Raw genomic sequence first — 18,104 nt, 5'->3', positions numbered from 1 at the left:
CATTTGGTGGACAAAGAGACCTTGAGGTGGCCAAAGAGAAAAGTGGAATCCCCCAAGACGGTCCATTAGTCAATTCCTTTCAATCATAGGGACCTACAACAGGACTTCAAATAATGGGTTTTATTTGCAAACACTTCCAGTGTGCCAGGCCACAGCCTTATTCTTGACCCTGTGACCTCATTTACTGCCTATGGTCATCCTGTAAGGAGACCTTTTGTTGCCCCTGTAGACGGGTGAAGAACGCACTTCAGATATGGTAAGGAGTGGACCCAAAACTTCTCAGTTAATACACTGCACAGCCAGGGCTCAAATTCCCATCCATCCTAACACAAAGATGTACCCCAACACCCTTCCTACCCCGGAGGACTGTGCGCTCACCTGACCAGGAGCTGTCCCTCCAGCAGTAAGCCACGAAGGCTGGGAACAGACATAGATGGTATCTGAGGGGCCAGGGGAGGGAGGGACAGGGCTGGGTGATGGGCTAAGGGCCCCTGGGGTCTTTCTGTCTAGCCACCATCAGAGCCATAGGAATACTGGGGGTCTTCGCCTGCCCTCCGGGACTTCCTGTCTAGCATAATCAGACAATATCAGTGCTGCATTCTCTTCATGCTCCCCAAAATGGCTGGGGGTGATGATAAAAAACTGAAAGGGTGAGTCAGATTTCCTCTTGAGACTCAGTGTGGAGGTGGGTAGATGGTGTTTTTTTGTTTTTTGTTTTCAGTTGTAGACCCATAGAGTACCTTTATTTATTTAGTTTTCTGTGGTGCTGAGGCTCAAACCCAGTGCTTCACGTGCGCTAGGCGAGCGCTCTACCCCTGAGCCACAACCCAGCTCCCCTGATGGTGGGTTTTGAAGTGAGACCAACTGCTTCATGCCCTGCCCTTCCCACTGTTATCAGCCATTGCAAACCGTCAGTGTGTTTAATGACATCTCAGGCACATCGTAACACCCAAGAGATTTCGTCACTTGGTGTTATTCTAATGACTCCTGTCACCCTTAATCCTCACTGGTCTGGGCAGGTCTGCTTTTCATTGGTCTTGATTCCAAGCTGTCTTCCCAAACTTTCAGAAGCACTGGATCCTGGTAGGGAAGAGACTTCCTTTCAATCATTACCTTAGAGAGACAGGGAAGTTGTTTTGGATGTTTCCATGTTTCCTGAGCCTTCATAGTATGGATTGTATAGATGGGTTAAAAAACCATACCAGGCGTGATTCTAAGAAAGGAGTAAACTAGCCAGGCAAGGCCAACGGTGGGGACCAGGATATGCAAATAAAACCTGGGAGGAAGGAGGCAGAGCGCTCACCCGTGCCTAGCACATCTCTTGCACTCTTCCATGCTGACAACACAGCACGGTTGGTGGCTGAGTGAGGAAGGGGCCCTCTAGACTAAGGATAAAGCAGAGCAGGCTCTGCTGCTGACTGGCTGGGGGACCTCAGGCTCTGACTGCACTTCCATATGCCTTACTATTTCTCTTCAAGAAAATGGGAATAAAACTAACCTCACTGGGGCCTTTTGAGGCTAAGGTGGTAGACACTGGCATGGTGCCTGGAGTATCATCAGTGTGGAACCAATGGAAATGGTGAAGATAAGCAGTTGTGAATGCAAGCCCTGCAGTGGCTCCTCATGATGTAGCTATTAGATGTGGACAGCCTTGTGAAGGAGCAAGGAGGTGGAGACGGGAGGCTAAGCTGCTTGTGTCAGATGAGAATGTCCCTACTTATCTCACCTTGGTGACTCTTGTGGCAGTTATTGATTCACAGGTGTGTGACAAGTGCTGGAGCCCAAGAGGAAGAGAAACCCAATTCCTATTTTTTGTTAGCTGTTGTTTGTGTATAGAACAATCTAGAATGATTCATTTTTATTTAAGAAAAATTCAAATATCAGATTTTTTCAGTAAATGATAGTAACTTCCATTCTTCTTGTGGAACTCTTCAAGATTTTTTCCTTCCTGACAATTCAAGATCCCTAGAACTATTAACAAATAGATCATCACACAGTTTACGTTTTCTGAGAGTCCTATCTAGAAATATATATATGCGTTTATCCCAATGCATTTCTTTTTTTTATTTGTTCTTTTTAGAAACATGACAGTAGAGCATATTTTGACATATTATACATACACAGAGTACAACTTATTCTAATGAGGATCCCATTCTTGTGGTTGTACATGATGTGGAGTTTGAAACTCCAATTCCTGTTTTTTACAAAACATTCCTTCTCGTTGGTGATAATAGACAATGAAGAAGTCAGGACAATGCCAGTGGCGGCCAGGGCCTTGGTGTGTATGAAACAGGGTCATGTGATAGGAAGTGACTTAGAGTGGCCCAGAAAGGTGTGGTCACATATCAGCCAAGCCCCAAGCAACACAAGGGTGCCAGGCAGGAGAAGATCCTGGGGAAGGGCATCCCAGGCAGAATAGCAGCCTCAAGATCCTGGGGCAGGAACAAGGCCTGTGTGCTGAAGGACAGAGGGAAGCCCTTGAGGGGTAGGCAGAAGTAGGTGGATGGGAAGGTAGAAGATATGGATTTTCAGAGCCCAAGGAAAGCGCTTGAATTTTTTTTTCTTTAAGTATGCTAAAAAGATTTGTGTTTTTTGTTTTGTTTTTGTTTATGGTTTTTTTGTTGTTGTTTTGTACTGGGAATTGAACATAGAGGCACTTTACCACTGAGCTACATCTCCAGCCCTTGTTTGTTTGTTTGCTTTTTAAATTTCGAGACAGTCTTATTAAGTTGCTTAGGTCCTCACTAAGTGGCTGAGTCTGGCCTTGAGCCTGTGATCCTCCTGCCTCAGCCTCCTGAGTCAATGAGTGCTGATTATGTGTGCAGCTGGCTTATGCCACTCCATGATGGTACTAGGGTTGGTGAGGCTGTTTACTGGGATGAGAAAAGACAAAGCAGGGTCAGAGATAAAATAGATATCTCTTTGGGGCATAATAAAATTGAGATACTCGAAGACATCTGAGTGGGTAAATCAGGAAACAACTGAGTCTGTGCACCTGGCACTCAGAGGAGGAGTTTGGTTAGAGAGGTGAACCTGGGTGTCATGAGCATGTAGGTGGCTGAAAAATGGAATGAAAGTACCTAGGGAGGGGAGGATAAATGGGGAGGAGCCGGGATCTCAGGAGCAAGTGCTGGGACATGCCAATGTGCTAGGTGTACTTGGTGAAGAAGAGCAACAACCAGCTACAGAAAGAGGAAGAGAACCTGATGGGGAAGAGGAACCCAGGAAAGGCAGGTGCCAGGGGAGCGGGGCAAAGAAAGGGCCATGAGGCCATGAGAACTCCTGGCTGAGAGGATGAGCAAGATGGTAATGGGCAAGAGGACACTGGACCTCCACTGAAGCCATGAGGTCCTGGTGCCCCAAGAAGAACTATCTCAGGTGAGGAGAATGAAGTCACCTGGCATATGATAAGGAAAGAATGTCACCAGAAATCAGAGATGGGAAGTCCTAAATGGTAATTATAGAGATTTCACTGTACAGAAGAACAGAAATGGGGCCTGATTGGAGGAACAGGAAGAGGGTCTTTTAGGAGCGTGGAGGCTGGCGTTGTGCCTGGGTATGACCCCCTGAGGACAGGAAGGCACTGTTGCCTCAAGAGAGGGAGATGTAAACTCAGGAGCAAAGTCCTAGAGCAGGTGAGAGAGGGTGGGATGTGGGCAGGCGTAGAAGGACTGCCTTTGATAATACCGGGACCCTTTGTGATGGCCTCTGAGGAAGGGGCAGAGAGAATACCCAGCAGGGGGGTGGGGCTGTTGGGTGGGAAGATGGCAGCATCCCCATTTGGTGCTTGGGCTGTTCCTCTAGAGAGCTGAGCATATGAGCTAGGAAGTTGTGTGGGGTATTTTAGAGACCAGAAAATGCAACGCCCAATTGGGGTATATGGAGGTCATCGTGTCGTGGGCAGTGCCATTATGTTGTCATGAATTTTGAAATGGAACTGGTGAATTGGTTGTGTGTTTTGTTCAGTTGTTTGGAGAAAGGCAGAGAGTAAACTCAGATCCACGTCTACCCAGAAGCTGAGGCTTACTCATGTCAGTATGATGAAAGGCAAGAAGGGAGTTTGTGCATGATTTAATATAGTTAGCAAGGGACAGCGGAAGATACGCCCCTGTGTGATCCTAGTTGACAAGTGGCTCTCACAAAAGAGACTTAAGCAGAGCTGGGGCTTCCCTTCCTTGTATTGCTGGTACATGTGTTGGGCAAGCCACATGGGAGGCCTGATCCTTACAGATTGTCATTCTTCCCTGTGAATGGACACTTGGAAATCCTCCCAAACCATTTTGTCCAAGCAGATCCAGAAAGTTCCTTTCCCCTCTGTTGCTAAGACTGGTAGGAAGGGTCAATCCAGCCCACCTACACGGTAGGAAAGGCATCACCTCCTATTTAGGAGAAGTGTGACACTGTTATTAATATCATGGCAGCTTCCCAGCTCTCCACGTGATTGCCACAGGCTCCTTGGGATTTTGCACCCTCTGAATAGGAAAGCCGCAGAATGTGCACATCCTTCTAGTAGTGCGCTGAAATACTGTTTGGCATTTGAAGGATGCGATGCCATTTTAATTGCTAATTGTGTGAGAAGCCTGTTGGATTGATGGATTATTTATGTTTTTTCCTTTGCAAAATTGGAATTAATCTGCTCAGCATGGAGGGATGAGTTAAATATGGTATGAGATACAGACATTCGATCAAGAACCCTGACATCATATCGTCCAGGTCTGGCCTTTGGATCGCAAATAATTGGACAAAATAAAGGCAAAAGTCTTATCCTTTGTGCAATTGAGATAATAGTAGTGTCTTCTAGGAAAGGGTTGCAATAATTAGGTGCATTGACTTAGCACTTGTCTTTAGCCAGTATTAACCTCTCTATAGTGTTGTCTCCCCTCCTCTTTATCATCACTGATATTATTTTGATTATCATTGAATTGATAGTACACTAGCATCAAAGTAACTCTGATATAATTGACAGATGCACAGACACGATTATATTGGGAAAACAAATTGTCCAAGGGGACTGACCTTACCAAACAGAGTTTGGGAAGATTTCTTAAGTGTGTAGAGATAAAGGAGAATCCTCAGATGAAGAACAGCTCTTGGTGATAAAAGGTGTCATGGGCTGAATGTCTGTGTCTCCCTCCTCACAGCATTCATAGGTGGAATCCCTATGCCCCCGTGTGATAATCTTGGAGACAGGGCCTTTGAGGAGGAGATTAAAATCAAATAGGGTCATAAGGTTGGTGCTCTGATCTGATAGAACTGGTGTCCTGAGACAAGAGAAAGAAACATCAGAGATTGCCGTCTCTCTGCACATAAAGATGCAATGAGAGCATGGTCTTCTGCAAGCCTGGAGAGGGTCCTTCCCAGAACCCATACTGCTGGGCCTTAACCCAGGGTTCTTAGCCAGAACTGGGAGTAAATTAATTTCTATTGTTGAAGCCACCTAGTCTTTGGTATTTGTTGTGGCAGCCACAAAGATGAAGGAAGAGGGTCTCCTCAATGTCCATGCCAGGTTCTCTCCTTACCCTTCACAGGATAGGTGTCCAAATATGGAAAGGGAGGCCCGTGGCGGCACCCCCAGGGAACACTTTCAGAATGTAGTTGTGATATATGGTAATGAGATCTATATTATTCACCGTGCTAAGACCAAACCTACCCTTCGTTCAGTCTACTCCAAGTGGTGTGCTTTTGGTACTGAGGATTGAACGCAGGGGCACTTAACCAGTGAGTCACATCCCCAAGCCTTTTTATATTTTATGTAGAGATGGGTCTTGCTAACTTGCTGAGGTGGGGTTTGAACTTGTGATCCTCCTGCCTCAGCCTCCTGAGCTGCTGGGACTCCAGGCGTGGGCCACCATGCCCGGCTTTGACGTGGTGTTCTAAGAGTTGAAGCTGCTGGTGTTCTAAGAGGTGAATCGCAGCTTCCCCTCTGCAGTCTTTACAACTGATTGTGTCTCTTTAGCTCAATGTTTACGGATTTGTTGGCTAATAACTTGTGCCCGTTTTGGTCTTCATGCATTTTGCCTTCAATTCAACCTCAGCCTTGTGTATGCCTAGTGTTGTGCCTCAGCCATCTTCTTTTCCTTCTCTCTCCCTCCCTCCCTTCTCACTTTTGCATTTTCCTGCTTTGTTTTTCGATTGCTGGGATATGTGCTTTCCTGTCGTAGCTATCTGCAGTCAGGTATTGTCAAGATATGATTTCAGGGAGGACCTTCGTGAGGTCCACACATTCCAGAGGTGACCTGAAGGGCCTGCTTTGGCTTCTGGATCATCAGCTGTGCCTTTTTCCCAGGTTGCTTAACCCCTTGAGCCCCAGTGTTTGTTTTTGTTTTTTTGTTTTTTGTTTTTTGTTATCTGTGAGATGAAGTAATGGCAGGATCCTAAATTCATTGGGAGAACTCTTTTGATTTCACATGGAGAGCGAGACTCCTGGTGGCCAACAGAAGTGATGGATATTATGTGGTCTTAAGGAAATGCCCACCTATCTAGGAAGTACGATTTCCCTTTATTACAGAAATATTGTTTTACCTAAAGTATTTGCACCAGTCATTGACATGTGCCTTCTCGTGGCTCCTGCCTGCTCTTATTGTGAGGAATAGGTAAAGATGCTGCTGTGAAGTGCTTTCCACAGCCAGTGTTATGGTTTAGATGTGAGGTGCCCCCAACAGCTCATGTGTGAGACAATGCAAGGAAGCTTAGAGGAGAATGATTGGATTATGAGAACCTTAACCCAATCAGTGGATCAATCCCCTGATGGGATTAACTGAATGATGGCTGGAGGCAGGTAGGGTGTGGCTGGAGGAGGTGGGTCATTGGGGACAAGCTTTTGGGGTATATATTTTATATCTGGTGAGTAGAATCTGTCTCTGCTTCCTGATCAGCACATGAGTCACTTTCCTCTGCGACACTCTTGTGCCATGGTGTCCTGCCTTAATTCAAGTCCTGAGGAATGAAGTCCACTATACATGAACTAAGACCTCTGAAACTGTGAGCCCCCAAATAAACCTTTCCTCCCCTATAATTGTTATGGTCTGTGTCTTTTAATCAGAGCAGTGAAAAAGCTGACAATCAATCAATGTCCCATCCCTAGCCCATGATGCTGGCTCCAGTCTGAAGATTTGTGTTGGCCTCGCTGAATAGTGCACTTTCTACTATCAAGACTTTGATAACTAGGACAGGAGGACTATTGAGACCACTGAATGAGAGATGCCCCTTAAATACTTCTTGCTCTTGACTAATTTATTAACCACTTGCAACTAGGATGATTAAAATATGGTGTCTAGCGTAAGATCTTGTGGATTTGTTAAGATTCTTACGGCCTCACTTGGTGGCATATAGCAATGATACGACACATGGTATTAGAGTAGAGGGCCGCGTGGCACAGCACAGGCTGAGAGGAGCAATTGTGCTTTGAGTTTGCCAGTGCTGGCAGCAACACTGTGATTGCATGCCTCAATTTATTACATATAATTGAGGGGAAAGAAATGATGATATACTGTGCTGAAGTGCATCGTATCAGCCTGTTTACATGCCTTGCAACTCAAGGCTAGCATGCTGAAATGAATTGTGTTCTTTATTTCTGTAGTTATGTGGATATAAGAGCATTAGGTTATACTAAGGTACTTACAGAGTTTGAAATGATACTAGTTTGTAGACTGTTAAAGGAAAAATCGGGCAACCACACTTATACTGTAGAAGCTGCCATACCCACAGCACCAACACTATTCTAGTGTGTGTTTAGTGTCGCTAGGATATTCCTAATTCATCATAATATTAGAGCTTCAAAAATTGGCAGCAACAACATTCAAAATGAGGGAGTTGAGACTAGGGCTCACACGTCCCATCTGGCCTGCTGCCTGTCCTGCACACTTGGTAGGCTAAGAGTGGTGTTGATATTTTTAAATGTTTGGGGGAAGGGAGAAGAATATTTTTTGACATGTGAAAATATGTGAAGTTCAAATTTCATTGTCCTTAAAGTGTTATTGGAACACAACTGCTTGTGGGAGACAACAGCAGAATCAGCTTAACAGAGACTATAAGGCCTGCAGAGTCTGAACTGGGTACTCTGGATCTTTATAGGAAGTTGGCTGACCTGTAGTGTAAACCACCCAGCATTGCCTGTCGTGTATATAAGTAGACAGAACTGCTGTTTGTGTCTTTCAGAGACACAAAGATTTATTTAGGAAAGCAGTGGCACATTCAAGGCAGACTGTGGGCCATCTCTAGAAGGCAAAGAAAGCCAAGAACTCTTTTGAATGTAGGAAAAATGTCGGCACTGGGCCACATTACAACATGCTGTGTCTAATCATAGCTAACAAAAGTATCTCTGTAATCTGCTGTTGCATATAGCCTTTGATGAGTGTGAGTGCTGCTGAATTATAACATCCTAAGCTAGAAAGTATTGTCATCTTGACTTACTGCTTAGCAGAAGGGACTGGTGTCTGCTGTGTTGTGGAACTATGGACTGTAGCCACACATTGTAACAGCCAAGGGGGAAAGGGGTGGAGTTAGGCGCTGTTTCATGCTCAGCATAGCACCTTTGGGTAACCTAGTCTGCGAGTCTCAAGCTCCTCATCTGGTAAATGGGAATGATAGATAGGAGGTGGATCACAGGTGGTCTCAAGATTAATGTGAAATGATGATATACAGTGTTCTGAACATCCCTTGCAAGTAGGAGGCTTTGGTAAATGGCATTGTGGGGTGTCTTATTCATTCATTATTCAGTAAGCACTTCCTAGGTGTCATTGACATTGGGGAGCTATTCCAAGCACTAGAGGTATGGCAGCAAACATGGACAGAGACCTACCAGTAAGGATGTAAGGAGGGGACTCTGATAGTTAAGAATCTGACATTTTCTTATTATCAGTGCCGTGGTCTGAATCAAACAGCAGGCAGTGAAAGGGTAATCCTGGGTGTTAGTGGAAGACTGAGGCCTGATGAGACGAATTAGGCTGCCATCTGAGTATTTTAGGGTATAATGTATGGCTGCTGTTGTATTGAAATTGTAGTTCACTATCTTTCTTTCTTTCTTTTTTTTTTCCTTGTTGTTTTTGTACCAGAGATTGAACCCAGGGTGCTTAACCACTGAGCCACATCCCCAGCCCATTTTACTTGTATTTTGAAAGAGGGCCTCACCAAGTTGCTTAGGACCTCACTAAGTTGTTGAGGCTGGTCTTCAACTTTGGGTCCTCCTGCCTCAGCCTCCTGAGCTACTAGGATTACAGGCGTGCACCACTGTGACCATTTTAATTCAGCAACTTACACTAGGTAAGGGATCTCTAGTGTCATTGCAGTCTACAAAATTCCTACAGGGGGCTTTGCAGGCACCATTTTCCTTTAACCCAGGGGTTACAAACTCTACATAGCATCTACTACAAGTTAGATGCTATGAGGCGAAGGTTTGTGGCATCTACTATTAATTCAGGAGACAAAATCTGTAATGATTACTAAAATATTAGAGCAGGGTTTCTTAATTTGTCATTATAGAAACTTTTGGCTCATCAATTCTTGTGGCAGGAGAAGCTATCTGAGGCTTTGTAAGATGTCGTCAGCATACCTGGCCTCTGCCCATTCCATGCCAGTAACACTGTCTCTCCCATGAAACTGTGACAATCAAAAATGTCACCATCCACTGCCAAGTGTTTCCTGTTGGGCAAAGTTGTCCAGAATTTGTAACTACTGGGTTAGAGGAAATGGTGCCTGCACAGCCCCCTGCAGGAATTTTATTTGCTATGAGCTGGATGTCCATGATGAAGTCATGCTGGTGGAAATGCCACCAACAGAGCATATCTGTGCCAATTAGAGGCATCTCCACAAGGCTCCCAAATTGCAGACACTGCAGATGGCTCTCAAGGGTCTGTTAAATTATTATGACCTCCAGTAGTGATGGTAATACAACTGTACCCTTCTGCCGGTAATTTTAATATATTCCTAAACTATAGTTTTCTATAACAAGAGCCATATTATCCTCTGCAGGGCTGTACTCATAATTTAAATAATAATGCTACATTTCCTCACCCTCCACTACTTTACAGAGTAAATAGAGTTTTGTTACCATTATATTTTAGCATACTATGTTGTTCTAGTACTATGTTCCCAATCAATGCTGATAAGAAAATATAGCACATGGAGCTTTGCAGTCTTTAAATTTAGGACAAATAAAGGTATCACATCATGTTGTTTATGGTGCGCTTGCTATTCTAACCTCAGTAAATACTGCAGTTGTATATTTTTGTAAACTTTGATTCAGATCTATAGGTAAAATGAATTTTATATAAATATGTGTATATAGATACATATTAGGTATTCTACATTTTAGGGAGAAAAATTGCTGTAATGTACACTGTGATGAGCTACAGGTGCCTTCTAAAGTCGTTAGTGATCGGATTGTAGGTCACAACGTGTGGATTTTAGTATCTAATTGTGCTCTATGATATACTAAATGACATCATAGTTATAGTTTGTTAATTAGCGATAAGCTATACCTGTTAAAGGCTTGTCTAATGGGATCCCTTTAGGTGTAGTTGTATCGATCATGTTAACATTGCCAACAGAAATCTACTTCAAATTCTAGCAAAGACAGTATAATATGGAATGTCCTTTGCGCTCGGCATCCGGGGCGATTCCTGCAGCGCACCACAGGCTAGATGCATGTGCTCCATGGTGGCTGGCAGTGCGGCTCTTCCTACTACTTCAATGTTTATTGAGGGTCTGCTCTAAGACTCCTCTCACAGCTGGAAAGAGAGGAGGGATAGAACCAAAGTCCTTCTCTTCTCTGTGCTTCTATTTGAGGAGAGAGAAATAGTAAACAATTCCAAAATAACTGCTGTGCAGTGAGACCCATCAGGGCAGAGGGTGAAGGAGTGTGGAAACTGCATTTGTAAAAAAGGATTTAGGGAGCCACTTGGGAACAGAGGACTGGAAGTGGGTGAGGGAATGAGGCACATGGGTGTGTGGAGAAAGACTGGCCCAGGCAGAGAATGGCAGGTGCAAAGGCCCTGCACTTGGGCACCCACCTACAATATTTGAGGAATAGGTAGCTCATGTAGCTTGAGTGCAAGGAGGAGCACGTGATAGAGTCAGAGAAGGGATGAGGAGAGAGTAGGTTGTATAGGGCCTTGTAGGTCATGGTCAAGTCGATTCATTCATTATGATATTGTATTTTCCCAAAAGCATTTAGAAAATCGACACTTCTTAAAATTTTTGCCCTGTCGCCTCACACTTATTCAAGTCTTGCTTTTGTAGTGCTCTGAAGTATGTGATTTGCAATAGTGGCAAATGGCCTGACTTCAAATTCCAGCTCTGCCACTTTCTAGCCATATGACCTTGGGAATAGGAGTTTTCCCTCTGTGCCTGCATTTCTGCATCTGTGCAGTGGAGATACTTCTCACATCTTCTCTGAGGAGGATCACATGGGTTGGATGAGGAAGGAAGGTACTGCCTATAGAACCAGGCAGTCAACTCAGCAAGGATCACCTGCTAGGTTGGTCCTTGGTGGTGGTTTTATTTGTATTCTGTGTGCCGTTCGAGGAGCTGGTGATAAAGGCACAAAAGGTGTCAGAGAAGTCCTTGCTGTCATGGAGTTGCAGGACAGTAGTCCCACCTGAAAATGAAATCATTCCAGATATTGGGATAAGGGAAAAATCAAGCCAGAGTAGTGGAGCTATGGGGGAAGGGCTGTTCCCAGGCTACCCCTGAGGAAGGGATTTTTGAGTGGAGTCCAACGGTGGCTTAAAGGAGTAGCCATTTGAAGGATCTGGGGCCTTTCGGTCTGAGGGAGTAGGAAGAAGAAAGGCCCTAGGGTGCACAACTGGCATTTTCAAGGGACAGAAGAGCAGTGCAAGGACCCCGGATCAGATCAGCACACAGCGGGATGGGAAAGGGAGCAAAAGCCCACACAGGTCCTTGGTTCTCAAACTGGGCTTCCCAACAGTGTCACCCAGAAGGTTTGAAAAATGTACAAATGTCTGGGTCCTGGCCCTAGACACTCAAGATTTTTGAAAGCTCCCGAGATGATTAACAGAAGACTTTGAGAAACCACCAAAATGGCCTATGTGTTTTCTGCTTGTCTTGTGCTAGGGTATGACTGGATGCTTTAGAAAAATTGCTATGGCTGCTGCGTGGAGGTGTCATTGACAGTGGAAGTGACTACTGAGGATGTGGTCTGGGCTGGATTCAGTGAGAATGGTTTGAAAGTAGATGGCCGTAGTGAGGGGATGGTGAGAAGTGATGGTCAGGTTTGGTGTGTGGAGGACAAAGCTGGTGAGACCAGCGGGCTGAGGGGGAAAGTGCGTGGGAAGCAAAGGGTTTGTTGAAAGGTGGGTAGACAGTCTACTTAAGACCCGTTAAGTTGGAGAAAATGATTCACCATCCTGGAGCTCCGTGGTATGGCCAGTTGCCTGGCGACATCTTGGTACTGAGAATATGAGGTCCCTGGTGCATCATTCACAGGAAGGCAATGAGATACTTACTGTGTGACTCTCACCTGTGATCTCCATCATAATGCAATAAAAAGGATGCCATTCCACTGTCCAGAATTGTCGCGACCCCTTGCCCGCAAGGAAGACGCAACTCCGAAATCTTCTCTCAGTAGTTTATTCAGGTCCCTTGATATTTATTATTCTTTCTTCTTCTTCTTGCTCCCGGATGCCCTCCCAGCCTTAATAAAGCATCCCAAGCCCCAATGCAAAGCTGCCGCGTGGAACTCTCTCACAGGGTGGTGAAAAATCATGTGCCAACTCTCTCAGATAAGGAGTTGTTTGTCACATACCACAGCGGAGCCAGCGCCATCTCGTAATGGCGACCATAGTCTGCAGAAACGGCAGAAGCGGCTCACCACACAGAATGGGATAAGGACATTGCATATTTTGCATTTGATTATGGGCCATTTAATGGAATATACTTATTTTCAGTTCTTTAGAATTATCACATGACCCATCATTTCTCCATTATATTTTTGTTTAAAAAAAATCACCACTGCTCAGTGTAAATGTAATGCTTTCTTTTTGCTTGTGTAACAAGCACATTTATTCATGTACTGAGTGTTCAGATGTGAACAATAGCAGTTCTAGAACCCCCTGGTTATTAAAAATCTGACCCTTTAGCATGTGAAAGGATGGTTATGTGGAGAACAGCACTGGAGGTTTAGTAAAGGTGAAACATGTAGTATTGTGATCTTATAAATACTGAAATTCAGAAAAATCGTTCCACTACCCAATCACTGAAACATTGACAGGACAATTTGCCCCTTTTTAGAGCTTAAGTGCCATTCACTAGCGACTTCTGGAAGTGAGGCCTTCTCCACTTAAGCATGGAAATGATTCCATTTTATTTGGTAACCACGAGCCAATGGAATCTGTATTTGGTTCAGGATCTGGCCTTTTTGGAATGTTTACAGGTCTGGGGAGTTTCACATTTTGTAATTTTTGAGATCTGATTTCATCTAGTATTTATGGGGGAAGCCAAATGCTCCAGCAATATGCCTGAAAGTCTTCTCGTCCTCCTTCAAGTCTTTCAGAATAAATTCCTAGGATTTATGACTGCTTTATTTCTACTCTTAAATAGTTCCGCACTTGAATATCATGCATGCTTGTGTTCTCGTCCAAATTATGATTTCTATTGAAGTTCCAGGATTCCATGTAATAAACTCTCCTCATGCAGATATTTTGATTTACTTGTATAAATATTTTTAAAACTGAATGGACTATCTTGGCAAATATTTAATAATTGTCTAGAATCTATCTGCTGTAGAACACTCTCTACTAACAACCTTTTTTTTTTTTTTTTACTGGTTTCTGGAATGGGTGACTTTTCCCCATGCATTTTTTAAAGTCTCAGCAATAAAATCCAAGGAGATTATGATTTTAATATACTTTATTTAAAAAGTACACAGTTTTAAATTGGTTTCAATGGGTTTCAAGCAGAAGGGACAGTGCCTGCCTACCACTTGCAGTCCCATTTCTGATGAAGGATGATTATTGTGGGGCAAACTCACATTGGCATGACTGGCAAAGTAAAAAGAATTTTTTTTTTTGTCAACATATCTTTGAGTTTATATCACGCACAGTTTAAAATCATGAGATGCTGATGGTTGGACTATATTTTATGTCTCCTATGTCGCACCATATTTGGGTTCACAGTTTATCCATGATTTTAGCATGCCAAGAGAACATCTCAGTCAGTGTCACCTCAAGAAGTGTATCAAAAGCAGAGGGAGCAGGAGGGCTGTCTGGGCCTGGAGACTCGGTGCACCCCCACACTCCCTTGCATTCTCCTATGGGGAAAAGAGGGGGTTGGTTAGACCAAGAAATGCATTCCGGGACCTGGATTCATCGAAATTTCATCAAGTAAGAAGAATCTGATCTTCATTGAGAATACGTTCATTACTCTTCAAGAATGTAAGTAAATGATCACTATTGAAGGGGTCTGATTATTTCAGACAATCAGCCATAGGGGTTGTGGGTGTCTTTTCTTCAGAGGTGGGGAAGGAGAGACCCTATTTTACCAAAGTAAAATAATTGATTTCTAGAAAAAAGTAAATAAAATTAACTGATGTAAATCGCACCATGATTCTAGTTCTTTCCTTATTGATGGGCATTCATTTTGTGTTCTTTTCTGCTGCAAAGAATGCTCAATGAAAGTCCTTATCAGTCAGTGGTCTTTGCCCCGGATGGCTTGCTTATTCATGGTTGCTTAAGTTATCAATTTAAAAGAGCTCTTTTAAATTGATGTTTTTTCAAGTTCTATAAATTAGCTATTGACTAAGTTTTCTCATAGATGAGTTACAAGTTTTGTGTAGTTAAATGGATCTGTTTTCTTCCATACCATTCAGGTCTTAGAGGCCTCTCTCATCCCTAGAGAGACTATTATTTTACCATGTAAGACTAATCTACATTCTCTTTGAATTGAACCTTTGTAGTAAATTTTTTATTCTGTTCCATTGACCTCATTTCACTATTCTAGAAACGTAAAACTACCGATTTTTGTATGTTTATCTTATATCCAATTACCCAAGCAAATCATCTTATTAACTGCAGTAGTTTTTACTCTAATGACTTGATTGTTTAAGTATGTAGTTCCTGGTTTTAAGTGAAGAAGTTTCATGGATCTTGGACTATTGTCTGTATTTGCATTTTTTATATATGGCTTTTGAGGTTGTGCCTATTTAGCATACTGCTATTAAATTATCCTTTGAATACAGAAGCAAGCATTCTTAAGACAATAAGAACTTGGTTAAATTCCAAGTTATTTGCTATTTAAAGGTGAAGCGAATGTGGAATTGGCTACAGTGACATTTTGAAGAGTAGATATACTTCCTATATAGGAATTTTCCTGGGGGGGGGGGAGTAGGTGTCAATTTTCTAGGTTAAACTTTTTTTTTTTTTTTTTGCCTACAGCATTGCAGGAGATACTTTTACTTGTATCTGTGATAAATTTACCTTTTCAGGATTAAGGTTATTTTTCCAGTCCCTTGGGTATAAGTAGAGAGCCTTTTAATGCTCCAGCCACCTGAAGTCAAACACTATACAGGGGACATCAATTTAAAATAAATAGTTTTTAAAAATCTGAACGAACATCCAGGGCCATTAGCCTTTTTTAGTTTTCTGAAAGTTTTTTTTTTTTTTTTTTTTTTCTCACAAGTAAAATGTTCAGCTGTATAGTTCTTTGCCCTCAGTCACAATAAGAATCTCAAAACGGTCAAAGGAAAACAGGAACAATTCTCAGACTTACCTCAGGGTGGAAGCCATGGCAAGATTCCGGACGCCTTCTAATCTTCTGAGCCTTTAGCCGTTCACACTTCAGGGATTCATTATGTTGACTGTAGTTAAGGCAGGTTTCCAAGACTGACCTCTCCTACTGAATTTCAGAGGTCCAAACTTGGCATTAGACACCGTTAACCACTTCCCTCTCTTCAACAGTTGGAAGTAACTAACCTTCCTGATACTTCTCCCCCACGTGTCCTTACTACATTTAGATGGGATATATCAACAAAAGCTCATGGGAGACAAGGCAAGTGTGTTCAGAGGAGAAATGATTAATTCACCCATTGGATTTTAATTCTCAAACTGGGTGGTAGGGTGGAAGGAAGTAGGTCACTAAGTCTTGCCTTTAGACGTTATAGTTTGGTGAGGAGAGCCCTTCTGCTGCCCCTTGGGCCCAGTTGGCTGCCTGAACCTCTGAAACCCTGAGCCAAAATAACTTGTCTTCCTCTGCATTGTTCTTGCAGATCTTTTGGTCACAGCAATGAAAAACCCGGCTCAACTACGGTTGATCCCTCTTACCCGTTTCAGCAGTAGTGGCTGGACCCATACATAAAAGGATATACCTGATTTCAATGGGCGCCATGGTAATGGGGGCCACAGACTCACACAGGCAGCTGCTGTCTACCACCACCATGAACAGATTGCTGCTTGGGATTTGCTGGATGACGAAGGATCTGTTGGGACAAGACAATGAAAGGTAATGTACCATCCCTCAGTTGAGGAACTAAGAGAAAACCTTTTCTTCCAGGGGCCCAACTAATACTATTTTATAAAACAAGATTCAGAAACTGCTTTATGAGTCAAGATGCCACATTCTCTGAGGCTTTTGCCTTACTAATACAATAACAACTTCATGCAGGTAATCCCACTCTCTCCAAAGTGAGTTGTATGTTATATGTACACAATACAGTTCTTTAGGTCACCTCAGTTTGTAAGGTTTAGAAGGTTAGGATTTCCTGCTTCCAGAGCCTGATTATCCCAGGTTGCATTTGATGTCCCCTTGAGATACAATTTTCTTCCTCAAAGAAACTAAAACTAGCCTACAGAGAGCAAAAGATGTAAGGGACTTCCTTGACCTGTCCCTGAGTTGCTTTGCAAATTGATGTGCCCAGAAGAGAGGAAAGATGGTTTGAATGAAATCTATGCTAGGCATTAGGGAAGTTCCATCCACTTCAGATCCCAAGTTCTTGATAGTACAACCAGAGCTGCTGTACAATCTTGGTTCTGACGGATTTAGAAGGTCAAAGTAAACTTGATGCTGTTACCATCTCGTAACTTGAAGGTCTTAAAGAAGCCATATCTATATTAAAGATCCTGCAGACTGCTTGACCCAAGCTGACTAGCACATCACAATTGTGGAATGTTATAGGTTGAGAACCAGAATCATCTGGAGGCCCCTTAACTTTTGTATTTGACCTAATGAGACTCGTAGGGAAACTACTCAGAGTGTGACACTAAGCTTAGCAGAGCAAGTTTTCTCCAACCCTAAAGTTAAGAATGTTCATATCTGAAACCTGTCTATAGTAAAATATCTTTGCTTTACTGTAGCCCACCTACTTGATATATGCCTATCAAAGTTTTTGTAACCTCTTCCAGGATAGAAGAAGTCATTCAGGTTAATTTGAATCCTTGTTTCAAGGACATAGTGATTGATATTTGACTCAGAAAATTATTTTCTAATTTCTTTTAAAGCATAGTCATTGCGTGCCAAAACTGTCTACATAAAACAATGTGGGGCCCCAGAGATGATCCACTTTCACGGAAGGAGCCGCTCTGCTCAGTGCCAGGTATAGCACTGCCCTCCTCTCCCACCATGATGCTTCCTTGAGTGGATGTTGGTGAGTTTTTCATGAAACTTTTTTCTTTTGGTCAACAGCCCTTTGAGCTGGTTGCTGTATTTTAATAGCCTCTCAGTGTTGCAGAACACTTATTATAACTTGGGTTTGCTGGTACTCCTGCCTTTTTCCTTGGCCAGTGCAACCTTGCCCAATACAGGAATTCTACAAGCACTAAGTCATAAAGATGCTACAGAGGAGAGATACTTATTCCCCACCAGGCTGCAAAAAAATAATCTCTTATAGAGATGTCAGGGGCATCCCCAGGATGTGGTTAAGTCCGAACTTTGTTCCTAGGTCAGAAGGATCTTTATTGGCTCATGTAGGAAGACACACATCAGGGGTAATTACCCAGTGTTTTGGACTCCTGCATGTTCCATAATCATGTAAGATAAACCCAAGATGGAGAAGAATTGAGCTTGGGGTAGAAACTGAGGAAGCTATCCAATAGAAGCACAAGATCAGGTTAGATCCAAAACACAAATCCCATCAGTCAGCATCGATGGTTGCAATT

At 43.2% G+C, this 18,104-nt stretch overlaps 1 protein-coding gene across 1 annotated transcript in view; it reads right to left on the bottom strand.

Moving 5' to 3' along the window:
* Positions 1 to 14,176: 14,176 nt before the first annotated feature.
* Positions 14,177 to 18,104, bottom strand: part of Cacna2d3 (calcium voltage-gated channel auxiliary subunit alpha2delta 3) — an 872,527-nt gene continuing 868,599 nt past the window's right edge. The window contains exons 36-38 of the mRNA XM_027947835.2: positions 16,317 to 16,429; positions 15,724 to 15,806; positions 14,177 to 14,266 (exon numbers count right to left, since the gene is read on the bottom strand). Coding sequence (XP_027803636.1) covers positions 14,177 to 14,266; positions 15,724 to 15,806; positions 16,317 to 16,429 — 286 coding nt within the window. The remainder of the gene's footprint in view (positions 14,267 to 15,723; positions 15,807 to 16,316; positions 16,430 to 18,104) is intronic.

Source organism: Marmota flaviventris, chromosome 1, assembly GCF_047511675.1.
Source record: "Marmota flaviventris isolate mMarFla1 chromosome 1, mMarFla1.hap1, whole genome shotgun sequence".
NCBI classification, from domain to species: Eukaryota; Metazoa; Chordata; class Mammalia; order Rodentia; family Sciuridae; genus Marmota; species Marmota flaviventris.
This window is presented reverse-complemented; position numbering and strand designations above follow the sequence as displayed.